Source organism: Hippocampus comes, unplaced genomic scaffold, assembly GCF_001891065.2.
Source record: "Hippocampus comes isolate QL1 unplaced genomic scaffold, H_comes_QL1_v1.1 scaffold12, whole genome shotgun sequence".
NCBI classification, from domain to species: Eukaryota; Metazoa; Chordata; class Actinopteri; order Syngnathiformes; family Syngnathidae; genus Hippocampus; species Hippocampus comes.
The window spans coordinates 1145810-1172825 of NW_017805478.1; the positions used below are offsets into that span (position 1 = coordinate 1145810).

The following is a 27016-nucleotide window of genomic DNA, read 5'->3' on the forward strand; positions in this document are numbered from 1 at the left end:
GACGCTTGACGAGCCAATAAATGAAAGGCTTTTCACAGCTAATTAAGATGATGCTCGCAGGTTATTGACGGAGGCTTTATGGGCGGCTGTGACTTGATGCACAGGTTATTTTTAAGATACCAGATGAGCACAATGCATAATTTATCACAGCGTGCAATAAGTCTCCCGAGCTGCCGAATAAAGGAAGTAATAGGCGGCTGAAATGATTGGGCTTCGCAATGGGGGACATGGGGGGGAGAGAATCCTGTTTGCACGTTCTCTTAAAAGGCAAGGGCAATCATCTGACAGCCAATCAACAGTCAACACTTACTTCCTGTATCTGACTTTGCTGGACTTGTAACCATGGAAATGCTTTTATTTGTTTATTTATTTATTTATTTTCGATTAGAGCACAGCTGGTCATTCAAAAACGTGTCCATGTGTGAGGTTTTGTTTTGCCCTCCTCTCACCGGGGCATCTTGGAAACAGCCTCATCCCGCCTTTTTGTGGCTGACATGTCGTGTGCCACCGACAAATATGCAGTGAAGGTGAACAACTGTAGCTACAACACATGCGCAGCAATTATGTTATAATTCCGCCCGTCCGTGTTTCGATTTGCACAATGCGTCGTCTTTTCATTTGGCATCTATGACAGTCTGCATATTTCATGCCTTTTTCAGTAAGCGCTCAAATATTTACAGAGCGTTTGTTGACACGATGTGAAGCTGAAGCGTGTGCTGAGCTACGTGAGCGAATCAGGCGATCAGAAAACGTCGTCGGTGCAGTTCGACAACAACCCTAAACTGAGCATTAGCGTCTTTGCAACGCCTTTTATTTTCGATGATGCCGTCGTACTCCATTTGAGAAGTGCGTGCATGCGTTATTATATACGAGGTTTGTCAGAAATGTTCCAGCACTGGCCTCACCAAAATTCAATCTCCTTTAAGGTGGGCCAGACCATCAACCAGCACATCTACAAAGACACCTTACCACGCTTGCGTCCTTCGGTGCGTGAGAAGAAGCAAATGTTTTGTGTGAGTGGCTTGCTCACACACACACAAAAAGAAAAAAAACATAGTTTTGTTTCTACACTTTTCTGAAACGCATCGCCTTCTTATTGTGCGTGACAAAACGGATCATCTGCTCCTCGTGTTGAACCACCTTCCACAATCACAAGGCCATCCAAAACATCAATCACACGCATGCACAAATGGCTTCTTTGCTGGATAGGCTTCAAATGAAATGGAGCCTGATAACGTAAAAATAAAATGTAGAATCTTTCAGAAAGGCCGAAAATGAAAGGAATCAATCTCGCCGCTGCATGAAAATAAAAGGAAAATAACCTCACAAACACATGTGCGGATGCATATGAATGTGACTCATCTGGGGCTGGTGAAAGAGCCACCTCAAGGCCACGCGGGCTGTCACTGCTTTTGCATGCACGCACCAATCTAAGCGGGCCATCCAGCAGACATGTGTCAAGATTTATGAGGAGTCCCCCTGACGGGAGGACTTTTATTGAGGCAAATACGAGTTCAGCAGATCGACAGTGTTGGTGTTATCTGCTGACAGGCACACATATCAATTTAAGCTTAGATGTATATTGTATCGGCGCATTTGTGTTTTTATTGCAAATACGAGATGTATGGTGGCGCTCATTTCCAGGGACCCCCGAGTCTGACGTCGAAGACCTTGAGAATAACTACTACTTACCAAATGTCTTGTGGCCAAGTTATTTGGCTGACATCGTGTAGGATCTGCAGTGGGCTCGCATTCAGGCCATGGTGTACCCCACTGCTTATCTCCGACCCTAACGAGGACAAGTGGTTTGGGAAATGGGTGTAATGGCAGTAGCTCACTTTTGGCAGGATTTTTGGTGGGAGGTGGAGCCTAGTTTAATGAGCGCGGCCATTGACAGTTATTTGGCTGACATCATGTAGGATCTGCAGTGGGCTCGCATTCAGGCCATGGTGTACCCCACTGCTCATCTCCGACCTTAACGAGGACAAGTGGTTTGGAAAATGGGCGTGATGGCAGAAGCTCGCTTTTGGCAGGATTTTTTTGTGGGAGGTGGAGCCTAGTTTAATGAGCGCGGCCATCTTGGAAATGGGAGTTGGTCTGGTTGTTGTATGAATGAACTACGAAAAGCGCTGAGTGCAACAATGTGTTTCTGGTTGCTGTGGCCAGGAATAATATATTGGGCACTCTTTCTCCTATTTGACGAGAGAGCTACAAAGAAAAAAAAAACCCCCTTAAAAAAAGCTTCCAGTATATTGCAGCACAATAGTACACTGCAAGCGACCCGAACCGCATGCTACCTGCGTCCACATGTCATCGCCAAGGCAATTTTTGCTTCTCAGCATGCTCCTTTTGCACTCGCCGCACATGTTTTCATGCCTGATTTGAGCAGGTGGGCTTTATTACCAAGTGTATGCAAGTGCGTAATGCGCTCGGAACGTGGAAGCGGCGGAAGGCTTTCCTGTGAGGACGGAGGCTGATACGCTCCGCCGACTTGCAAAGCACCGCGAGGCGCACGCTGTTGTGGGAGGAGAAGTCTGAGATTGGCTACTTGGTGGATTGGCAGGCCTGTCCGGCTCGGAGGAGACTTTGGGTAGCACAAAAAAAAAAAAAAAACCCAAAATGAAATCAGCGATGTTTTATAAACCTTTAAGTACCCGCTCGCCTGACGTGTGTGCGGCCAGCGTGGCATGATGACGTTTCTTTATCACTCATTCATTCTATGACCAATACGCCTTTGATGAGTCCGTGTGTGATGAAGCCGTGAAGATGAATGGCGATGCAGTCGGGTTGACGACACCCAGTTTGATCAGCCTCATTAGGAAAGCGACATCACCGATATTTATAGCTTGGAACGCGCTTCATTTTCACTTTCCGCTTGAACACGTTACAAAGTCGAGTGAAATGTCGACTGGAGCCTCCCGCCAGCTGATTTTGGGCGAGAGGACTGATGACTTCATGGCACTTCATGATGCTCGTTGGTCTCCCTGATATATTTGTATGCAGCCTCAAAGTGATACATTCGCTCTTAAATGTGTTGTGATTTCATTCTGGACACAAATAAAATAAAAGCAAATCCAAAGATGATGATTTTTTTTTTTTTTAAATGAAATAAATCCCCCTTAAGATCACAATTAGGATCCATTAAATTGATTTAGCCATTCATCATTGACGTATTGGTTATGAGATGACAATGACATGAAACTATGAGGTAATTACCATTAAGTATTTACATTTCCAAGTTGCATATGAGTGAGCCTCATTTGCATATTAGCTCATTATCAAGCCCCAGGAGGCTGATGAGACTCCACGGGGCAACTTGTTGTTCCCGATAAGAATGATGAGTGTGGAAGCAGTTAAACATTTTCTTCTTTTTTTTTTTCTTTCTTCAAACCATCGATGGATGATCTCTCTTTGCCAATCGGATGTCAAACCAAGCGTGACGCTTACCAAATCCAAAGTTTGCATGAAGCAAAAAGTTTCTTTCTTTGTCTGAAACCAACAAGAGCTTTGACAATAGTCAAACACGTTTGCGGCGGCCATCTCTTTGTCGAGCATTAAAGTTAATTGGGATTTTTTTTTTTTTTTTTTTAAAGGAAAGAAAATATCGCATAACCATCCCACCTCCTCTAGTCGCAGGCTGTCAAAATGCAATATTCCAAATTAGATTGTATTTGGATAATCTTTTGAACTGTAATGGGTTTCCAGCCAGCAGGCATATTACTATTGGCACATCATTATTAAACAAAAGTGACACAGAACCATCACTTTGCAGGCGGCGCCTGATAAACGTTCGACACCGTGCAAATAATATTAGTTCTGCTTCCAGAGTCACCGGCTTATCTCTATCTGCTATATTGGGTTCATATCCCTGTCTGCTAGCGAGGGCCTTCTGACAGAAGTGTCTAAATTTATGAGTAGCCCGTATGTGCTCGTACAAATAGGCTGCCGGGTGTGTGTGTGTGTGTGCGCGATGTCACTTGTGTGTCGCACATTAACGCTTTTATATGTAAATGCCGTGTTTGTGTGCACACGTGGGCGGCTCGGATAGACGGCCGCGCGCCTTCTCGCGCGCGTGTGAAAAACTCCCCATTCAAATGTAAATGAGCGTGTGTATTTGCGCCCGTATATGCAGACGCGACCCATATCATGGCATAATGAGATCCGCCACTGTTGGTTACCCTCAGACAGAGGTAATTATGGCTGCACTGAAGGCGGCACGGACGCGCACGTATTCACCCAGGCCTCAATCCCGCTGACAGGCCTGTCCATTTGGCAACGGGATGGCGGGATGGGAGGCGGCAAATGGGATGTGATGAATTGGAGCGGCGTCCGCTTTCTAATCAGCATCACCAAACCCGTCGTACGATTCGACAGCAGGCAGAATGTGCGGAATGTTGTCAGTGAAAACAAAAAAGTGACTAACGACGTTGACCAAAACTGACCAAAAAAATAATTGAAACGGGACAAAACCTGCTTGAGGTAGATTGATGACTTTTTCATATAGCCAATCTATTTCATTATATGATCCTTTCTATTCAACTGGCAGTTAAAAATAAGGAAAGAGTGGCTCTGTCGGTCAGGGGAGGCAAGTGAGGCGGTGCCGACCTTCTTCTTCTAACACCAAAATTCCCCAACAAACTGCATATGTGATGCTATCATTGAGTCGAAAGGAGGACAATAGACGATACATCATCTCTTATCTTTGCACGAGACACTATCGGCAAAGATCGAGGAATGTTTAGCTATGCTGTGACATCATTTTTTTTTTTCTTTTACGCCACTTGAGAGCATAACAGAGCTTCCGGTCAACCTTTGCGTGATGAAACAATTGACAAAAGCAATGACATCAACAGCCAGTACTGTATTTCAGTCCAAGGTTAGGGTATCTCATCCCTGTGTTGACCATTTTTCATGAACATCCTTTTCCTCACGTTACTCTTTCCCAACCACACGAAAGCCATCAGCCAGATCCCGCTCGTCATGACACGCTCTCCATCGTGTTTGCTCGCTTGTAATCGCACCCCCCCCCCCTCCGGCCTTCCCCCATTCCAAGTAAAGTTGTGATTTGTGTTCTGGCTACTCGCCTTGACCCTTTCATCCACAATCTTACCCCGTTGACGTCGCTCCATCTCTACGCGCTCGTGTCGCCCCGCTTGCTTGCTCGTTTCCGAGGGCTAACGGACTTCACAGACCCAAGAATATCGATTTAATGCCAAGTCTTTGGCAAAGAGTTTCATCGGCTTCATCAGTGTTGACTTACTCAAGTGGGCACAAAAGAATCACTGCCATAGTGACAGTTCAGTTGTATTTAACTTTTAAGTTCAAGACGTTGGATTTAATCTTTCAGTAATGTTTTCTTTCGTTTAAAAGCATTCATTTAGGTACATTTTAATCGAAACATGATTTAAATAAGTGTAGTCATTTTCCTACAGTATAATTAAGTAGTATTAATGTTGCAGTAGCTTACAAAATCTTTTTTCGGAATGAAACCGCTTGCTCATTTTTGATTCATATTTTAACGTTGGTCATCATTCGCTGGCAGCTTTTCACTGAGGATGCTGGGGCTTGCTGGATCGTTACTGGTTGCTTGTAGAAAAGTAAATACCATAGATGTTCCTTTTCGCTCCTTTGTCGTAGCATGTGACAGGTGGTGTCAAGGATATGAACATACACAGGGATGTGAATTTAAAAAAAAAAAAACAAAAAATACTGGATGCATCATGAATATATGTAAAGTGACTCTCCCAACACCTACATTGCTCCATTTTTGGGAGCTGGCAGCTTACACAACCCTGGCAAGATAACTAGGAATCTTGTCTGTGGTGTGAGGCCAAAAGGCCAAAGAAGAGTGCAAAAGCTCCACAGGCGATGCAGAGATTCTATTCGGAACCGGGATGATGGAGTCGCTACCAAAAAACAACAGAAAGTAGAAATTGACTTTTGACTTTGGCTAAGGGCACAAATACCACGCCGTTGTAAAAGTTGTCCGAAAACGCCTTCCGGGTTTCATCAAGTCCCGCCAAACTTGTAATTGCAATCTGGTTTGCCCATCGGCTCAGCACGACTTGCGCTCTTGAAGGACCTTGAGGGCTGTGGGGAATGAATGAGCGCAAGTCGAAAACTAACACAGTGGCGCCTTGAGATACAAGTTTTATTTGTGTTGTATATCTGCGAAAAAAAAGTTGCTTGTTGTGAATTATGGCTCGCCGGTCGAAGCATTTCAAAGAACTTGCACGTCGAGTCACTTTCGTTTTCAGGCACCGCGAGAAAGAGGCTGACAAAATATGAAAAATGCTCTTCCACGAGATTGCAGAATCAACCCGTGTGCCATTCGTACACCCGAATAGCTTTGCGTTCACGTGCCAAATGTCAAAAGTCCCATTTGAGTTCATTGAGACGATTATTTGAGGAATGAAGACTATTTTCGTTTTGTGGTGTGCCCTCAGATTTTTCTAATGGGTCAATATAGGCTGTAAAGCACAAACTGTACGGTTTACGTACAGTATGCACCGTCAAACCAGAGTTTGGGTTTGCAAAACTGACACTTGGCAAAAGAGTCAGTCTCGTTGTCATGGTAGCCACATCACCCACCAAACTGTAATGGCAACACGCTGCCTCCCAGCCACTGTATAAACATGCAGAATATAGACCCCCTTTTACTGTGGAGCCCCATGATAGATTTCAGGGAACAATTCGCGCGAGTCAACTCATTAAAAGAGAGCAAGTGTGTGATCTTTGACCTTGCAATTACCGCACGGGCTCATCAGCGGGGTTGCAATCCGATTCCTGTTTACCATTCGGCCAAGACGCCGTTTGGCGAGATGGCTCCCCAAATATTGTCAACACGATCGCGCCTTCCAGTGTGTTGGGCTGCAGGCGGCCGTCTTTTATTGCAGATTCCTTTGAGGCGGGAGTATCTGAGGGAGACTCCGGAGAGGCGCTGCTCGCCGAGCAATTTATACGTTCTCATCAAAGCGTCTTCTTTGGACCCTCAAGGCAGGTCTTAATTGTTCGACGTGATATCTGCACCCCACCCGGCACCCACCCACGCGCTCTCACTTGCTTCCACACCTCCTCTGTAGGCTTCTCTCATCAAAGCCAAGGCTTAATCTGTCTATTTTTACCTGGAGGAATGAAAGGAAGGGGATGAGGTAATGCTTTTCCTGTCCATCAGGTGGGCAGTCGTGCGCGTCTCGCGTGAAGCGGATTTGGTGAGGCAGCGCCCCCATGTGGACTCAAATGAAACCAAAACAATTACGCGTGTGCGTGCCAAGTATTGAGCGGATGTAAATGGTGAGGTCATTCTGCTTAGAGGGAACACCCAACACATTCAGAAGCATTTTGTCTTTTTAGTAAAAACAAATACATTTCATTGAGACTCTTGTTGAACATTGTGCCTTTTCATGATATAAAACGCAAAGATCCATTCAAAAAATAAAAATACTTGAGCAGTGTTGTTGCCTTTGTTAAACTGTAAATCTCTTAAAGGCCAAAGGAAAGCTCTAATTGTGTACTTTTGCACCAAACCGGCAGGAAAACACCAAATGAAACAAATCTCAACATTTTAAAAACTTCTTTTACAAGGTAGCGACTGGGCCCTCTTTTACGTTTCCCCTAGAAATATCAATCCGATTTGTATCCACTTTTAAGAACTAGCAAAGAACAGTACATCAAACACTTGTATCTAAAAACAACCGTTTGTCGACTTGTCAAAGAAATCTCATCGAGCGAGAGAGAAAATGACGCAAGGTGCTTCCGATACTTCCGCAAAGCCTTCCGGGCCACTTGTTTGTAATCCCGCTCAGTGTTTATTCATCCCACCCTCGCTTGCTGCGAGGGTACTTAATGTGGCAGAGGTGCTGCATCCCAGAGCAAGGAAGAAAAGAGAAATATGTGTCTTGAATTGTTGTTTTCAGTTATCTTTGTCGTGGCTCTGACCATTGCAAGCGTCGGATCGGCGGACGCAGGATCTGCGTGGGTGGTCTTTGAAGTCGAGGTAGTCGTGGACAAAGCGCGGATGCTGCTCGATGAAACGACGAAGTTTGTCTGGACAAAAAAAAAAAAGGCAAAGAGCATTAGTACCATCACGATAATCAATCGAAAGCGTTCTTACCATAGGTGATTTTCCCACTGTCTGGTCCGTCGAGCTCCATAAAAAACATGGATAATTCAACTTCTTTCACTCCTAACATGATTTCCAGAGCGGAGGCCAGCTCGTCTTCATGGACCTCGCCGCTGTCCTCGTTCTCGTACATCTGCGCATGAAACCGGGCTAGTTTAATGCAGTACATCAGAAATGTGTGTATACATACGCAGGACGCACACACCGAAGCGGATATGGGCAACGGGGTTTTACCTCGAAGGCCAGTTTGAGGGTCTCCATTGACCTGGATGGTCGGTAAATAGTGGACATGGCAATAACAAAGTGTCTGATGTCTATGTGTCCCTCTTCATCCTGGATAAAATAAACAGGATTGAGCACACACTGATCAAATGTTGCATTTCTTGACCAGTGGTGTTTTGGGGCAAAAGCATGTGACAGACATGTTATTAAGACATCTCATGGGAACCGTTTGAAATTGAGAAGAAGAAAAAAAATGCATGTCTCCTTTACACATTAAATCTTAAAAGGCTTATCACTCAACTTATGGAGTTCTTGCCATCTACAGACTCTCCACTAGAGGGAGCAAAAAAAAACGGCAATTAAAACCAGAGTAAAAACTAAGTAGCATTCCCTTTGTAAAGGGCATACTATTTGATACAGTCTTGTATTCAAAGAAAATGATTGGATAATATCCAATTGAGCCCGTTTTTTTTTTAATGTAGACCAGTTACATTTTGAGCCTCATGCGTGCTCATGAATACTTTATGCTGAAGTGATCCTCCCTCTACCTTGACAAAGAGGCTGAGAACTTCTCGGAGTGTATTTGTAACAGGCAGGTGGAGGAAGCATGCCAGGTCTTCTAAATTCAACTGATGTCTTAGCAGCTTCCTGGCTCTGCTGGCCTGCTCCTTCAGCAGGCCGTTTGTGATCTTTAGCCTGGTGGTACAAGGAGAGCAACGCAAATGCCTCGGTTACCAGTGACAATGCAACACTTGTGCTCTATCGAGGATTTTCACCGATCGCAGATGGGCCTGCAACAAATCCCCCGCGACAAACGGCTTCACCGCACTGCGAATGTTTACGGTACACGCAACCAATCACGCTCACGGTCTCGATTTGCTGTGTTTCTCTTGCAGCACCAGGGGATGTCAGCGCCATCCTGACTCCCATCGATTGCGCACCCAGACAACGTGGCCTCGACTCACCCCAAGCGGCGCACCAGCAGATTGAACTCGAGCAGGCTGCTGGGGTCGTGGATGCGCAGGGGCCCCTCGGAAAACGTGATGTCTCGGTCCTCAAAGGAAAGATCGGCGAGCGGCACCCCCAGTGCTCTGTCGGGCAAAGGCGGCGGAAGGTAAGCCAGCAAAACCAAAAAAAACAAGCATGTGGCGGCACTCGTAAATGCGCGCTCACTTGGCCATGAGTTTCCGAACATTGCCGGCGAACAGAGTTGGGTTTTCTTTCTCCTCGTCGCATGGAGTATAAACTGGCAAGTACTGAGGGCAAAGAATGTCAGCCGAGTAAACGTGTCACCGTCCGCTGCGTTCCAATCAAAACTCCTCACCTCGATCTCCATGGCATTGTGAGGCTGACACAGAGTGAGCCACAGGATCTTGAACCTGGGAGACAGCGAAGGCGGTTTTATAGAAACGAGCATGAAGGAAAAACAAAAACGACACGCAAGTCAATGAACAGCTGGTTGGTTCGCGACACGGTGTCGCATTCCTTTTGGGCTCGGCTCTTGACAGAAGAAGTCGAAGCTGTGTGTACTGCAGTTTGCGGTGCTGTTTGTGTTGGTGTGTTCCACTCACGCTCCGGGCCCTTGCCACGTCCATGAGATTGTATCCTGCGGAAGGGAAGCGGAGAAAGGAAATGACAAACATTGACACTTTTTTTTTTTTTTTTTTTAAATGAAGGCCAGAGTAGAAAACTGTGCCGCTTTTTGTATGCGACTGTGGTCTTAACGGTGTGAAAGTAGGTTAGGGTGGAGGGCACCGGTTTCACATTGATCTCTGGTTACAAAGGGGCCCACCTTGATCTCAAGCTGCTTAAAATGAACATGCCTGTTCGTAAATTAAAAAAAAAAAAAATGTAGTCGTTTTGAAAGAGAATAGATAAGCCGTGAAATGAACTAATGTGCATGTTTCAAGGCTTTCACTCCTTCAGACTAGTTTAAATGTCATCTAAGCAGAGCGGCTCAAGAGGATCGCATGTTGAGACGAGTTATCGGCCGAAACGCGGTTTCTCACACAAACGTTAGGAATACATGTCACAGCAATGGTTTACTGAAAACGAGTACAGGGGCGCCTTCAGATACGAGGCTCGTGCGCTCCGTGCCCATAGTTATAACTCAAATCACCCTCCTCCGCTCAAACGAATGGAAACGCCATTCATCTGGTTTCGCCTCCCGCCCAAAATTATTTTAGTCATGTGTCTTTTAAGAAGGAAAATATACTTTAAAAAAACGTAGTGATGACTTGATTAAACAGAATGTAAAGGATGAAACTGCTTCCTTGAGGACCCTTGACCTTGACCTCTTGAAGGATTGTTCATATTTGTCAAACTGCTTCTTCATGTGAAGTGAGTTGAGTTCACTGCCACCAGAGAGCACTTGTCTGGCATTTTTGTTTTTGCTCACAAATCAAAGCAAACAATTGCCCGAAGGATGGACAAAAATAAAACTCAACAAGCCACAATACTAAATATACATATGTGTGTTTAGCATCTAACAATAGTCATTGAGATCAGAAAACTCAAGAAATTTCGAGGGAATCTGCTGGCTAGTAAGTCATTTATATTTTATGAGGAGTGGGGAATTTAGAGACGTGACACCTGTGTGCGCATGTGCGCACGGCTGTCTGTGTGAGTTTGTGTGTGCGTGTGTGTATTCGCCATAGAGATGGGTAAATGACGAAAGGGCAGGATGAAATATCATCCTACCAGAACATTGAAGTCATTCAACAAAAGAGGGACATGACGAGAAACCATTGCATCACACGCGTGTGCATGTGCAAGAAGTGTGTTCCAGTTTGTGCCTGAACTTAATTTGACCCTGATCCGAAAGTTACTGTGAAAAGATATTTACCAGTTTGTTTTGGTATCGCAAGACCACCGGTTGCACTGGGAGTCCTGGGATGAAGGCCCCTGGCGAAGCACAGAGGAGGCAACGAATCAGCCACCATTCGACGAGCGCGCAGACAAAAACACACCGCCAAACAATCTACACAATAGAATCGACCAATGGAATTACAGAGTGGAATAAACGGGGATTAGGAGGGGACAGTAGCTGACAGCAAAAACACGGTCGGACACAGGAAGCGAAGGGATTACAATATGCTCGTGAATAAACTGTGCGCCGCGCCGTTTTGGTTGAAGTGACCTCCTGATGTGACACACGGCGTCGAGGAAAAATGAATTTGGATCCGAAGGCAGGCAGGCAGAAATATACCAAGTCAAAGCTTACGAAGAATTAAAAGATAAACACCTGAAATTTGTATTGCTCATATACAACAGTTGGGGCTCTGAAGTGTCTGCCTGCTTGTTGAGTATGAAATCAGAATTAATTGGATGGGGGGGGCTGCGAGACCGAAACAAATCTGGCTTATAGAACCTGTAGAGTAAAAAAAGTTATCCATACCCGCCTTGAACAAGATGAGGCTTGACCTGTTGGTGCACGTCCCCTCTGGAAATATCATCATCTAGATTTCCAAAAAACAAATGCATCGATTTCACATCGAAAATAGCCAAGTGGGATTTGAATGCGTTACCTGAGGCCACTCCCCTCCAGAGCGCGCTCTCCTCTTGATCTCCTCAACAGTTCGCTTCCTGGAGTCCTGGTCCGAGCGGAATACAAAGACCGGTCTGATGTACTTGATCAAGGCTGAGGAGACAAAATAAAATAAAATAAAATGGAAGTATCTGTCAAGTTGGAAGTTAGGTCTAGCGTGTGACTCACTGCCCCAGACGGGAATACTGCCACTCTCCAGTTTGGTGACGATGGAGCACATGGTGCGGGTGACTGGGATGGCGTCAAAGTAGGAGGAGTGCGGTGCCACGGTGATGATGGGGGCCTCGGAGGGCGCCGCCTGTTCGCCTTTCACCTTAATCCAGTGGAAGCCTCCACAAAACCACATGGCCCGCATGATGACGCGCAGGGAGAGGTCGATGAAACTGGCAAGGATACAATAAACGAGTACATCATGATGGATCCAGTCATATTCATCAAAATAATAATAATAATAATAATATCCGGATGAACCGTTGATAATTGTTGAAATGCTTGAACCACCATCGGGAAGTGTGCAAAGTGTTGCGCGACCAATAAAAGTCAGCACCAGTTTGTTATTGAACAAACTAGCACTCTATTGTTTTTTTTTAAATGCAGTATTATCTTCGCGAACATTACCTGCGGACGGCTGCTATTTTTAGACAATACGGTCATGGCTAGGCTAACGCACGCTTGCTAAGTTCAGTCATTAGCCGCTGATCTTGAACTACATGACTGATGTAAACCGACTGGATAAAAATAACATGAAAATAAATCAAAGTAGGGCTGCATGATTTTTTTTTGGGGGGGGGGGCAATTCTAGACCAGTTAATAAATCTGAAATCCATTTTAGTAGATACAGGTCAAAGTTGACTCTGACTCGGACTAAACAGTCTTTTAATTTTCATTTGTTTGCATTTTGGGGTCTCTTTAGGAAATCTAATCCAATTTCAGGCTTTAAAAATGACATTTAGGTTGTTTTTATTGCTGTCAAAACTGGTCAAATGAGACCCAAACAAGATGTGAGGAATAAATATTCTGTGCCTGTGAAGGCGCACACCTTCTCCACCATGACTGTGGCTCCACAACGTATTCCGAGCGTCCCAGCGAGGCTGCGAAGGCGAAGGGCCAGGCCAGCAGCATGAGGAAGGACACGGCAAGTAGTCGAACTGGAAACACCGTCACAGACATAAATCCAATCTACAGAACGGAAAAGAGATGATGTGAGCGCAAATGCAACAAATCCCGCTCGGGCAGTCGCACAGGACATCCTTTGAGGCTGAAAGGCACACTTGGACATTCCTCCGTATTCCGAGAAGGATGCACACATGCCATTAGTTCGGTTGAAAGGGAAACGGCTAACTCCCAATTGAATCCACACAGACAGTCGCGCTTTGTTCCATGGGCCAGGGTTTTTAATGGCTTAATGCGGACGCTAATTAACACTGGGAGCACAGCAACATTACACAAGGGAAATAAGGATTTGATTCGGTTAGATGTACAAATTCATTAAACACGGCACATTAATAGGGTTCGGTTGCCCTCGAGTCCGTAACAATTTTTTTTAAGAGCAATTAGATGTATTTGCATAACAGGAGTTGAAAACCGGCCATACATTGACGCAATGAATCTCGGCCGAAGAACTCCTGCGTGCGCTTTGCGTATTCACCCTTTCGCCCTTCCGGAGCAAAATCATCGGAACACATGTAGAGCTCTTTGAAATCTGCTCGCTGTGCTATACACCCAAGTCATACTTCTGCGACAGCGACACTCCAAACAGCGTCCAATTCATGTCAACAGAATTCTTCTGTCCCCAGGGGGCGGTTGGAGATACGCAGAGCAACACCGGATCGAAAGGCGGGAAAAACAGTTCGCACAGAAATCAGTAAGTGTACCACAAAATAATGGTGAGATTTGAAATGCTAAGATCATAAGAAAAAAATATGATCTTTTCAAATTGTGGTTCATAATGTCTGCGCACACTTCAAATAAATGCACGTTGCGTTCACTTAGGTCCAGTCTAAAAAAGATAAAGAGACGCTCGCAAATCTGTGTCCCATTCAGTCATTCGTTGTTCAAAACAAATGGGAAGTAAAAAGAAAAAAAAAACAAAAAAAAAAACACTGACTTATTTTTGTCACTATTTGTGTCCAAAAAACAAAATTGACTCATTTTCCAGTTTCCGATTTTGTGCACAAATGGAAAATTGGATGTTTTTAAAAGCAATAGAAGGGGCAGCAGCTCTGTCAGCTGTTATTTCTTTGTTGTGAAATGCACGAAAGCCAATTTCGACTTTCATTTAAAATTTTATAGAATATTTTGGTTGGACTTTTCGAACATGAACTGACATTCAACTTTTTTTTTTTTTTACATTGAGCATTTTCAACTGTCCCCAAAAAAGCAGTTTGTGGGGGGATAAAAAAGATTGTGACTTTTAGAAGAAATAGTACTCGCGTTCGGTGCATGCGTACCGATACATTCCATATCATACGACATATCGAACCACTCCATTTGAAAATGGGGAATACATTAAATGCTGTCAAACAGGAAAGCATAAACAGTGCGCGCTAATAATGAATCGGAATCCAGATATTGATCCCATCTGACAGTCACATTTGACTACCTCATAGAATACCAATAATTCAGACATGCGAATATGAATAATTCAGATATACAGTTTGAATAATTGAGGTGGAAGCGTTGACAACGGAGATGAAAGCCCTTAGCAAACATTTTGCAAGGGGGAAACCACCCACTGGTCATATGGGACAAGTAACATGAGGGTCGACCAGGGCAGAAATGAGGATGACAAATCAGATTTTCTTTCGCCGTATTCCGACACGTAGCGCTGGTGCGCATTTAAGCAGGGTGACGGTAGTGAAGGCCCCTCCCCCTCCCCCCCCACCCCGCCATGCAAGTGTCACCCTGTGGCATTTCAAACCCTTTCCTGCCTTGTCCCCGTCTCTTCTTCTTGCGCCTTCTTCCCAGAACCATCTCGTATTGAACTTCTTCCGGCCCGCGTCACGGTCATCTCCCATCTCGGAGGAGCTTCCCTCCAATCGGGCCATCGGTCAATGGCGCTCTCGTGTCTGTTTGCTCCCCAAGCTGCCGCCTTCATTGACGATGCCTCTCTGGCTTCAACTGGCTTGCTGCTACTTTGCATTGACGTGCATTTTGTGGCCTCTTTGGGGAATCGTAGCTTACCCCGCCCCTATCCCAGCGTCCTCTATCCATCTCTGGAGGAACCCAGGTGCACACTGCAGGCCTGTATGAATAAATCAACAGTTATGAGGTTGATTTAGGACGCTCTATCACTCTTCTTCCTGCCTCCCTACCCCCACTTGGGCCTGATCTGATGCATCAGAGCTGAACAAATCCATCTGGGAGCATCCTCTTGACATTTTCACGGGAGGGGGTAGAACATCCATCCATTTTCTAATCTCTTTAGCCTTACGAGGGTCGCGGGCAGCCTATCCCAGCTGTCTTTGGGCGGTCGGCGAGGTACACCCTGAACTGGTTGCCAGCCAAACGCGGCGCACGCATCGTGTAGACCAACAACCATTCGCGCTCATATTCACACCTATGGACAATTTAGAGTGATCCATTAACCTGCCGTGCAGGTTTTTGGAATGTGGGAGGCAACCAGAGTACCCGGAGAAAACCCACACATGCACGAGGAGTACATGCACAGAGAGAGAGAGAGACACACACACACACACACACACACACACACCCTGTGGAAAACATATTTAATAAAGTCCCAATTTTTTTTTTTTAATACCTGAGGAATTGTAGATTCACCCACACAATTCATGCACAACAGAAGTAGTGTGTAAAATATTTGTTGTGAAAGTAACTTTCTAAACCATTTCAAGCCTTGAAGATTCGAGACAGCAAAATAACTGTTGTGGCATTTTTCAGCCTGCTCGACGACTCGACATTCCTGCTCTCTTCAACATATATTTAAGAAAAAAAGAAAAAAAAAAGCAGGTTAGCCGGCTGGGGCGATTTACAGAGTTTAAAAGTCCCGTTGTGGGTTCAAATTGAGGAAATCTGATGTCTCCCTGTGTACCACAGGGGAGGGGGGTGGGGAGTTTCCCCTCGCCAATTGTTGTGAGAAACAGGTTGCGACGTGTTTCGCACTTGAAGTTACGGTCCACCTGAATTCTGCATCTGACATCAGATATTCATCTCAGGAGACCCGAGAGTGCTTAACGGGGGACGCTTTTGCTTCTGCTGTTGTTTGATAAAAGGCCGCCTTGCTTGGGGACATCGCAGCTCCACCAAATGTTTCGTGTTTTGTTTGAGCTGGAGCTGGCAGCCGTAGCGGCATGTGCACTGCTAAGAAATGTGTGACTCAGCTAGAATGAGTTCTACAGTCTGCCTGCTGTCAGTTTCCTGACCTGCTTGTTCGAAATTTCTGCTTGCAACAAAGTACCAGAGGAAAAAATGTGCACGTGCATCCGGCAGGATCTGTTTTCCTGTCATAGTTCGCAAAGCTTCAAGTCGCGACGCCCGGAATGTCATGTATGACGCTTGTATGATGGCATGTGACAACTCTGCATACCTCATGAGAGCTCAGTGTAGCAAAGCCTCCACATTTTGCTTTTTGTTTGGCTTTTTTTGGATCAGCGTCTGTGCACGTTGTCACAATAAGAGTGAAAAGAGTTGCCTTCACGCGCAAATGTACACACCCTTGTTATTCACTGAAGTTATTTCAACAAGCCAGAACTTGAGTGTTAGATTGTTTACAGGCCCACATCTTTATAATAACGGTGGTTCTTCTTATTTTATTATGTTATGTTTCCACTTTTCAACACTTTTTTTTGTTTTGTTTTTTACAGCGCACAACCAGAGCACCCAGAGAAAACAGAACGTAGCATGCTAGCTTGGCACAGAAGGGCTTGAACTGATATTCAAACAGGGACCTCTCGATTGTGAGGCATGCTGGCATCAATTTGACCCTGAACCAGATTATTTCTATTTCCAGGATTTCCTCCTAGTGATACTAGTGGTACTCGGGCTCCTTTTAGTCGTATAAGACCGGATCACTTCCCATGTACTTTCAATTGTGTTTAACTTTAAGTTCATTTCAGTGGTACTTGTAAAAAGTTTCTGTTTGGCTTTGGAGGTTCCAATGTATCTTTCAAGCCCAAGGCAAGTATAAAGTCATGTTTGTTTATGTAAAACACTCTTGTCTGAGGTGGAAAAACACACCTCACCGCCACATTAGTCAGCATCAGTGGGAAGTGGGAAGCAGAACATCTTTAGTTTATATTTATGGGTATCCTGCTGTCATCTGGTCCAAACAAAGCTGTTTACAAGCTCCTTCAAACGCCTCGTGGATAAATGGCAGTGATAAGCGCCCACTAACGACCTTCCATTAGCGAGATTGGCAGAATTCGGGAAGACTAAATGAAACGAACGCAAGAACGAGAACATTGCTTATTGCCACGAAAGCAGGGAAAAGTTAATTGTCTCAGTGGAAACTTAATGGGGGTAAATAACAGCGGCGGCAGTCAGGCTGTTTTCACCGAGCCTTTGTACTTGGCATGTTTTGGGCGGAATGAAAGCAGGCAGAAACCTCCCTGAGGCTAGCAAAAAAATAAATAAAAAAATAACTTGCTGCACTGACAAAATTGCTTGAGTATTGAGTGTGTTTCTAAACGTTTGCGAAGGACCCCAGTCTTTTCAAAATAAGAAAATCAAGACAGATTACAATGGATCAAATTGAAGTATTGATTGACTGATTCGAGCTGTTTTACTGGTCTGTCAGATGAGAACAGAAGCAGAAGCCATCCATCACCAAGAGCGTGTCCATCGGTCCATAGGTTGATTGATGACGAGGCGTTTTAGTGTCCGCTCGCCCAAAGCTATGCTAGATTCAGGATGGAAGCGCAGCTGTTCATCAGTGGAATCCTGCGGGGCTTCAGGTTCATGTTTGCTTCGCCAGTACCAGTCTTGTCTTGTTACGCCATAAACATGAGCGCGACCTTTTAGCCTCGAGTGTTATAGTTAGACCTTTTGTCATTACTTCATCATCTACATTGGCTTTTTTTTTTTTATGAGTCCAAGTTGCAGTTTACTCAGTGGTCATTGTGCATAACAAGTTTTGGCAAGGTGAGGCAATTTGCATGAACTCGCTAGCAACAACAATACACAGTGTGGTACACAACAAATATAAAAGTCGACACACAACTGTTCAAAAGTCACCTATTAGTAAAATGTAGATATTTTTAAATAGCATTTAAAGTTTTTTTTTTTTTGTTACCTTTAATCTGTACAACTCACATTGTTTCTTGGCAGCAAGAGGCCACAATATGGTGACATAGGACTACTTTTGTCGAAATGAAAAGCTCCACTTCAACAGTTCTCAACATCAAGATGGCACGAGATGATGGCAAAACATGACTTTTGTCGAAATGAAGTACCTCAACGCACTAAAACATAGTTCCTTGGCACCGAGCTAAATCAAGGGGCTTTGCAAAGATTGATTTATTATGTCCGGGTTAGCTGCACATCTCATCACAATCACTTTGTTCTGCATTGTAGTAAACACATCATGCAGGCGAAATGACCGGTGGCAGTTATACACTGACACACTAAGTCGTAGTAAACTTCTTGTGCACCGATGAAACAAGTAAACATTCCAGAAACAAGCGGGGACTTACCTTTATTTTGTCTGCCATGCTGAATTTTAATCTATGAACGAAAGGGTTCCTGCACCACTTGGAGGGTCGAATGCCCGACGAGTTCATTGCTGCCCCGCGCAAGCCAAAAAGTGATCAAATAACGGTGAAAACTTCGTGTATGTTACTCTAAAGTCGTTCCTTGGTGTTGTGCGTGAGGCGTCTCAACGTCTCGTTTTGTTTTGTCGGCCGAGAAAGGACTGCGAGCGCAGAATTGCGCGTGTGCGGAGATGCGACTCTCGGGAGGAAACGAGAGGTCCTATTACAGCAAGCTCGCGAGATTGCACACGTGAAGTTCTGGTTCCAAAATAAAAGCTTTCGTTGACAACGTCAACTTTGATATCCCTGACAGCCCATACGTTGCTTTCTTGACACGTTCGTGTGACGTTCGCAAGTATTTCAAAACACTTTGATATACTGTACATCGGTGGAATTTTTAGTCCCCTGTTGAAATCGTGAATTTCCCCATTTTCACACGCATTTACAGTCTCCAACGTTTGTTATTTACCGACCATGGTAATGGCAAAGATGCCTATTATTATTACCATTACAAATAATATGCATATTGTTAAGATAGATAGAATATTGTGCAATTTATTTAGGGACAGACTTGAAAGAAGGTGTTAGGATCAGATAAAAACAAATATGAGGCAACATTACGGAAGTGAAAAATCAGATAAATGCGTGGCTGCCAGATACTGGCCACAGAGCTCCCTCGGGGGAATCAATTTGCCTCCCCCTTGTGAAGGAATAATGAATGAATAACAGAATGTAAAGGCCCTCGACCGATTTTACACTCTGTCACTCCTCATAGTGTAGCTGTTGTAAAATAAAGGTGATATTTTTTTCACAAATTTAGCTGTTGTTGTAAAATAAAGGTGATATTTTTTTCACAAATTCCACCCTGAAATTCCAACAGTAATCTTTTGTGTATATATCTTCAACAACACGAAGTAACGATCAAAGGGGGCGTGGTCACCAAACTATTTTATTGTCGTAGCAAAGTCTCAATCTTCAAAACTTCACATTTCAACCTTGTCTCTGCTTGTGTCTCGGATGCGTCTTGCAAAACACAAACAAGCGGCCTCTTCGACGCACGAAGAAGCAATCTTTGCAGCGTCTCTTCAAGGCAGACTTTGTTTTCATTCCATTAGTGGGTTGGATGCAGGGAAGATGCTGACATTGCCCCAGCAAGGACGGTCCGCACGCTGCAGGCTGGATGCGGCTGATTCTGGCTGATGACTGAGAATTAGGTACCGTGCTAAGACTGTACAAACATCGGTAGGAAGCAACTGCGGGTAAATAGTTCCAGTTTAACCGATTAATCTGGGTCATCTGGCGAGTCAAGGAGGCTGCCAGCTGCTTCAAGAGGTGAGATGCCATTTGGTCCAGGTCTAAAACAATGTCAAGAAATTAGAAAAAAAAAGATTAAATGTATTCATATTAAAATTTGACATTTAATAAATGTTCATATAATACACGGAGTCCTCGGTTTACCTCCCTGTGGCAAATTTGTATTTAAAAATCTGCCATAAATATAAACAAATGAAAACCTGTCAGTACGGCGGCAAATGAACGTATCTTTTTGTGCCGTTTTCTTACGACGCCGCGCAAACTAATTTAATAAGAACCGGTTCACAACTTGGTGAGGCAGAGGTAGCTTTTGATGTAACTCCTGGGTTGGATCCGAATGTTTTGTGGACGTGTACCTAATAAAATGGCCTGAAAGTGTCCGACCTTGCCTGAGACGATCATTCGCAGACCAGACATCGTATAAATTCTCTGTGGGGTAGTATCAAACAAAATAACATGGAAATACCTTAAAGTCGCTCCTCGACAAAATAACCAGGGAGAGATGCCAGAGAATTTGGGTTTCGATCGCCACAACAACCGCGTTGCAGGGTCAACTCCGGAGTTTGCAGCTATTTCCGGGTTATGAAACGAATTTATTCACCCTGAGTTTTGTCTTATAATCAGTTTCTTTGCCATTTCCTCCTTCAAACAGAAAGTATCACATGAATTTGTAAGTAATATAGAATAATGGAACCTGAAAATTTTCCGTAGTGAATCAGATGTTTCTGAAACACATAGACTTTTTGTGTAAATATATACCTGTAAGACAATGTTTAGGGTTTAAGAAAATACGTTGCGCTGAGCATCTTGGGAAGAAATTTGTTGCAATCATGGCGGCCGCTGTGATTCGAGCGTTGTCCTTCAGTAAAACGACGAAGGCGTTAGTTTCTCCTTCGAGGCTTTCTACTGTGCCCGTACAACGTTACAGTGTGGAAGTTTCCAGCACCGGCGAGGCCATTACACACACTGGACAGGTACGTTTACTGGATATTTGTCGTGTACAATTATTGTTATCGGTGTGTTGTTTGCGATACTGGTTATCAAACGACATCGACGTTTCGTGCTAAAATTGGACACACACTTTCTGACGTGACAATAAACGTCTTGAGGAAAATAAATTGTCGGTTTTTACATTTCAAGTGTTTTGTGCGCAGGTGTTTGATGCAAAAGACCCAAGGAGGGTCAGATTCGTTGGCAAACAGAAAGAGGTAAGACATGCCACTCGGCGTCATACATCATCATACCATGTATGCAGTGCAATGTTTTTACTGTCACTGGATTTCCGGAAATGCAGAGTGCACTTGTTTATTTGCCGTTCGTTTTGTTTTTTTATTCGGCGGCAGGCGTCAATTTTAGATCCAGAAAGCAAAAACTAATACACTAAAGCCACGGGTGCTTCTAATAAATTTGACAGGTAAACGAGCTCTTAAGTAGAAACAGCTGTGGCGAGAGCGAAATTGTAGCAGCGGTTTTTACTTTCTGGACTTCAATTTCAATTTCGAAATCTATGTTGAAATGTTTTTCCATATCTTTCTCAACACCCTGTAAGCGAATAGCCTGTCATTCTGTCAACCATTGTGAATGTTTGTTTATTAGTCTCCGTGGAAAAGTGTCACATTTTAAAAATAAAACAAGAGGCCAAAAAAATTACAATGGAAGGTTTCAATAGTAGAAATGTCTTTATTAGGTCAATACGAACTGGGCCATCAAGTTGGTGGCTGAGGAAAGTGTGACTGATGTCGAGGCCCGTGTCGTGTCCTGTGATGGCGGCGGTGGAGCACTCGGTCACCCCAAAGTCTATATTAACCTGGTAAGAATTTGAGAAAGCAAATAAAGAGGATGTGTCTCTAGTGTTGAGCGACCTTTTTCATTGGTACTCAAATGTACCATCAGGAAGTAACCTGTGTTGCTGCTCTTTTCCATTGTTGAAATGTTTCAAAATATACAGACATTTCCTGACTGGGCAATATTGCCATCACCAAAATATAGTCCTGACAATTGTATATTTCCAAGAAACAACTGTTGAAATGTCTCTAAATTCAATCAAGCGTATGTTGAACACAAGGTACTTGTTGGTAAGTGTGGGTGTGGACTCCTACAGTTTTCTGAATAAATTCCGCAACTTTTATGAACGGCCCAGGAAGACATTTTCTTTTGAAAATAGCCACAGAGGAAATATTTTTCCAAGGACTGGTGAGTATTCCTGCCAGAGATTTTGGTTCTGTTTTGTTTAACTCTGGTCAGTGGGGTTGACAAACACCTCTGCAATTACAGTATACACTCATTTCCTTTTTATCTATTTAATTGGGTAGAGAACCGTCGCTAGTTTTCTTATGCGGATTTACATCCGGTATTTATGAAGTGTAATCGTTTTCAAACGTGCAGCTCCATAATAAATGCAAATGTGCGAGGCGTAACCATACTGATTATTGTTTTGGGTCTCTTTTCAGGATAAAGACACAAAAGTGGGCACATGTGGCTACTGTGGATTACAATTCAAGCAGAAGCACCATCACTGAATTAGCGCTTGTCCCTTTGCTTCACTGTGTAACTTGCAGTAATAGTTAATAAATTATAATCTACGTTCATGAAAGTGTTTTTTTCCCCCTCCTTCCCTCTCCACGCTTGGTGGTATGGAAAGCCGTTTCAGCATTTATTCAGTGTGCACTTTGATATCCAATTTAAAGTCCATGTATTAATTCTCCCTGTCCTCCCTGGAATGATGATGTTGTGCTCTCGTTTAATGGGTACCTTATTGGTAACATGGACATTTATTCCCCACTTTGGCATTTTCTTGGCAGGGGAAAAAAATTCATGTTACAGGTAAATCAAAATTATTAGTCTGTAGTGTGGTCAGAAATCATGATGGTGTCGTTAAGTTTGCCTGACCTGTGCTGGTACAGGCAGCATGGGTTCACTTCTCAGCGGTTCAGGGATAGGCTCAGCATCCCCAAAATCCTAAACATGAAAAGCCAAGTGGAGAATGGCTGGGTAGATTTTGGTCGTACTAGTGTGGCCCAGGAGGGCACTTGTGGGTGGGTGACTCTTGCCCGCTCGCTGGGCCTAGTCGTGTTCCAACCATTATCCAGCGGGTCGGTGGATATTTAATCGAAATATATGATCGAAAGAACGAATTACAACAATTGTCTTCTACATTGAATCAGGTAAGGACTCCAGTAGCGTACAACGACGCGATACACAAACTCTGAAGCTCCCCCGCCCCACCACACGGTTTTCTGAGTAATGCAGTTCGCATAGCCGGCCACCAGGTGTCAGCATTGTTCGTTATGTTGGGCAGTGCTTTCCACCAGTGTTTCCCAACCTTGATTGAGTCAAGGCAGCCCTCGTTTTACGTTGGAGAAATTTCACGGTACCCCCAACCAGAAGAGAAAATGTAACACAGCAAGTATTAATGCTGAAATGATGAGATTGTGTTTAATTTACTGACAAATGTACTCCCTGTGAAATCTGAACCGGTTTAATTAACCACAAAGCCGATTTACTCGTGGGAAGCCGTGACCTTTTCCGTTATATGTATGGCAACAGGTGGATGGATATACAGTCCAAGGTTATTCTACCTTCTGCTACCTAATGGAGGATCATATCATTGTTCTGTCTCATTATACGTTACAGACGTAGAAAGATGAAAAATCATGTATTTCTAATGTGAAAAAAAATCATTTTTAAATGAATGCAACCGAGTAGGTTTTCCGTTTGGAAATCACCGCTGTGCAGGCTATCAAACTAAAGGTAATTTGATGGTTAGCCATTTATTGCTGGCAAATTTTCTTCAATTCCAAACGACTTTGTATGGGGTATAAGCGTGTTTTCTGCCGGTAAGGGGCTCTGAAAAACTTTGTTCAGTTCTTGCCAACAATCTGCACTGCTCCGTTGAAACTGCAGGACATCGGGGGCGAGAGATGAGACACAGCAGTGCGGAACAATGCATGTTTGAAGAAGATCAAATATATATTTCATCAAGCTTATTCTCCACAGACCTCTGCATGCCAAATTGGCCCGCACTTGCACTCCAGACAGCACTAGTCTGCTCTGTCCCCAGTGATGCAGCCGGTGGAACTGCATTTTCCACACCATAGAGCTCAGGTTGGGGTGGGGGGTAGTCAGGCTGATATAATTGGCCCCGGTGACTTGTGGAAGTGAGGCTTCTGCTTGTAGTTAACCTCATCTATAGTCAGACTGCTGTGGATGAGTGAAGACGTGCGGGGGAGAGGCGCGTTGTTCGAAATGAGACAGGGAAGCCCGGTTCATGTCAGAGTTGACTGGTTGGAGTAGTCGGAGGTGGCGCTTGGTTGAGTTGTAGGCAATGCCAGGGGCAAAATCTCTCGGATGAAACTGAGCATATGAATCGCACCGAATGAAACGACGCTGACTTACTTTCGAGCGGGATTTTAACTTTTTAATTATTTAATCTTCCTAAACGAAGCCCACAACATAGCCGGCTTCTGTCAAGTGCCCTCTCCAAACAAAGGCGAAGTGGTCATCGGTCACCTCCGCCATCTTGACTCCCGGAAGGATCATTTCAACTCGATGCCCGTCATGAGAGTGTGCACTATTAGAGCAGACCGTTCAAAGATCCAATCAGTTGAGCCTGCTGTTATATTTAAAAAGTCCTCGATAGATCATGAAGTAAAATGCCAGCGAGTTCCTGAACAAAAACAATCCCTCACTCTGTGCAAAACATTCTCCTCATCGCTGTAATTGCCCCATTAAAATATTTCCCTTCGAAGATGTGTCATTTTACAAACCCCTCGGCTCATTATGAAGCTGCCTGCAGCCAATTATCTGAACCTCCCTGTCTGGTGACCCAAAAAAAAAAAAATGGTACTGGGGTCTCCTTAGGCAGATCTAGGAGCAGCCTGTCCTCACATCCACGCTCATTGTACAAGGCGGCAAAACAAAAAAACGACCTTTGGTCATTGTCTTGGGGCGACTCGTCTGAGCTCCGCTTTGGAGTCAGGTGACGGAGCATCTGACCTTTTGAGCGTGGAAATAATGACTTGTTCTACTGCCAGCAGCTGAGAGGGTAACTGCGGCGTGCCAGACACTTCGGGCGACATGTGACAGTTTTTCGAGGAGCGAGTTTGCACTCGGCACTTTGATCGTCTCGGAAAAACCAAAGTGTGCGCGCGACGAGACACAGGAGACTTGGAGCCGTGTCGATGTGCGCCAGCCGTTGCACGTGTGGAAGGGAAATGACAGAAGGTGTGGACAGGAGTCATTTCAACTTGCCAATATTTTGCAGCGTTGAAATGACGTGCTCACCAAAACTGGGTCACGGCATGTCGACGGCGCCACTTATGTACGGTGAAACCTGGACTTGCACATCTAATTTACAAACAAGGCCGTCAAGCAAATCGTCGTTTGGGTTCACGAGCGATGCTTCTTGACGCTCTCTTGTCATTTCTGTCGCGCTGCATAAACGCACATCGCGTTTTAGGTGCATCCATTTTTTTTTTCCCCTGTAAATGAACTGGCCGTGTGCGTTAGAAGAAATTGAAACTGGCAGGGAGTCGTGTAATTAAGAAACCCTGGAAAGTGCGCGGCGTCCACTGAGCTCTCGTTGATTAGGTAAGCTTTCTTCAGTCGGAGCTGCACTGCAGCGACGAGAGAGCGCTCGAGGAGACGTCAGCATTTAAAGAAACGGTACGCTCAAGTATGACAGCGTCATTTCATTTTATTCGACACGTATTTTAGAATGCAATGTTGCAATTTTCATTTAAAAACATTGAACAACAAAAAAAAAATGTTTTTCAGGGGTGGGGAGGGTGGGCGAGGCTGGCATAAATTAATGGCATTTCCATTCATTTCAATGGGAAAGGTACGTAGAAGTAAACCAAAGCAGCAATGCAATTCAAACCAAGCCTTCATAATTTTGATTTGCCTCCGTGTCACTCACGACCTAATCCACAGGGGAGAGGTGGTGTGAGACGGAAAAATAAACAGTGGCTCGAACATCTCCCAACCTGTGTCGCAACTCACTGTGGCTTAATCACATTTTATGGCCCAGGGAGCAACGCTTCATGTCAGGCTGACTGCTGAGTGTCTCGCGTGTGTTTCCACAGCAGACAATGGAGAGGTGACGGATGCCAGGAGGACGGACGAGGCGGGGGCGGGAGGGGGTCACCGAAGGTAAAGCGCAAGAGGCCAAGACCCACCGACGACACCTGGAGGAAGTGTGAAAGGTCAGTGCAACGAATCACAACGTGAGAAGGATGACAGCCGTTTCACAAGCAAAGAAAACACAACTTTGCATCCGCGGGTGAATGATTTGCAGACTAAAAATTAGGCAATGTTGACTTTTACGGCCGGCGCACCCTTTTCAAAATGCAATTCTAAGTCACCGTAAGGTAAGTGCACCAATTGTTCACTGACTTCGCTCAGCCCTATCACGCATTTCTCAATTTTGATCAGAGTCGACTGAAAATGGGACTCTCCCCTTGTTTTAAGTCGCTGTCTTCAGATTGCTTTTCGGCGCCCTTAAGTAAATGGCGAAAAACACTTTGGTTCTCAAGAGGAAAGTTCCGCCTCTCGCAGGAGAGAGTGCAAGGCGAGGGTGCACTCAAGAGCTCTTAACCCCACTCAGGAGAGGGTCAGCCTCTTATCTGGCTGCCATGTGATAGCCGTCAGAACTCCACTTCTTCTTTTCAAGTCTTCTTTGAAATTCATCATCGTTCTGTCGGCCGGCCGTCGTGCGAGCTGAGGGAAGGGGAGGCGAAAACCGCGCGAATGATAACCATTTGCCTCGCGCTTAACGAGGCTTTGTCAACCAGCCGAGGGAAGAGAACTTTACAAAAATAAGAAGTCAGATGTCATTATTTATCATCTTGAGTCTTATTTATTTATGAAGCAGAAAGAGAAGGAAATTCTCGGATGAATTCGTCCTGAATTATTGAATGTAAAATGGTTAATTCCATACAAAGCCTGGGAAGATCCCTCCTCTGTTCTGATGAATACTTTATCACCGCTCCGAAATCGAAAACGGGAAGAGAACAATGGTGGAGGGGGGGAACTGTTTCTTGTTGTGCTGTGTTTAAAAAATACAAAAACAAAAAAAAAAAAAAACGCGACTTTAATTGCTTTGAG

The 27016-nt window shown here is 44.5% G+C and overlaps 2 protein-coding genes and 2 long non-coding RNA genes across 5 annotated transcripts in view; 3 read left to right on the forward strand and 1 right to left on the reverse strand.

Moving 5' to 3' along the window:
- The window catches only part of LOC109519197 (uncharacterized), a 240978-nt gene extending 231653 nt beyond the window's left edge, over positions 1–9325 (forward strand). Inside the window, exon 6 of the long non-coding RNA XR_002168898.1 lies at positions 9247–9325. This is a non-coding gene — a long non-coding RNA (uncharacterized LOC109519197). The remainder of the gene's footprint in view (positions 1–9246) is intronic.
- On the reverse strand, positions 7560–18794 carry lpcat1 (lysophosphatidylcholine acyltransferase 1). 2 transcript variants are annotated; one of them, XM_019875588.1, is made up of 14 exons: positions 18542–18794; positions 12931–13070; positions 12060–12274; positions 11872–11984; positions 11742–11802; positions 11190–11248; positions 9916–9950; positions 9669–9723; positions 9518–9600; positions 9310–9435; positions 8902–9040; positions 8357–8464; positions 8114–8255; positions 7560–8046 (listed from the first exon to the last, which is right to left on the reverse strand). In XM_019875588.1, the coding sequence occupies exons 1-14, from the start codon at positions 18626–18628 to the stop codon at positions 7913–7915; spliced, it is 1497 nt and encodes a 498-aa protein (XP_019731147.1). In that variant the 5' UTR covers positions 18629–18794; the 3' UTR covers positions 7560–7912. The 2 variants fall into 2 exon arrangements, with proteins under 2 accessions (XP_019731147.1, XP_019731146.1); XM_019875587.1 differs by having other exon boundaries at positions 8357–8455; positions 8893–9040; positions 18542–18793.
- Positions 18795–20714: 1920 nt separating this feature from the next.
- On the forward strand, positions 20715–22501 carry ndufs6 (NADH:ubiquinone oxidoreductase subunit S6). Its single transcript, XM_019875639.1, has 4 exons — positions 20715–20886; positions 21067–21120; positions 21600–21722; positions 22363–22501. The coding sequence occupies exons 1-4, from the start codon at positions 20743–20745 to the stop codon at positions 22429–22431; spliced, it is 390 nt and encodes a 129-aa protein (XP_019731198.1). The 5' UTR covers positions 20715–20742; the 3' UTR covers positions 22432–22501.
- A 3305-nt stretch (positions 22502–25806) lies between these two features.
- LOC109519222 (uncharacterized) overlaps positions 25807–27016 on the forward strand; it is an 86070-nt gene continuing 84860 nt past the window's right edge. Inside the window, exon 1 of the long non-coding RNA XR_002168903.1 lies at positions 25807–26115. This is a non-coding gene — a long non-coding RNA (uncharacterized LOC109519222). The remainder of the gene's footprint in view (positions 26116–27016) is intronic.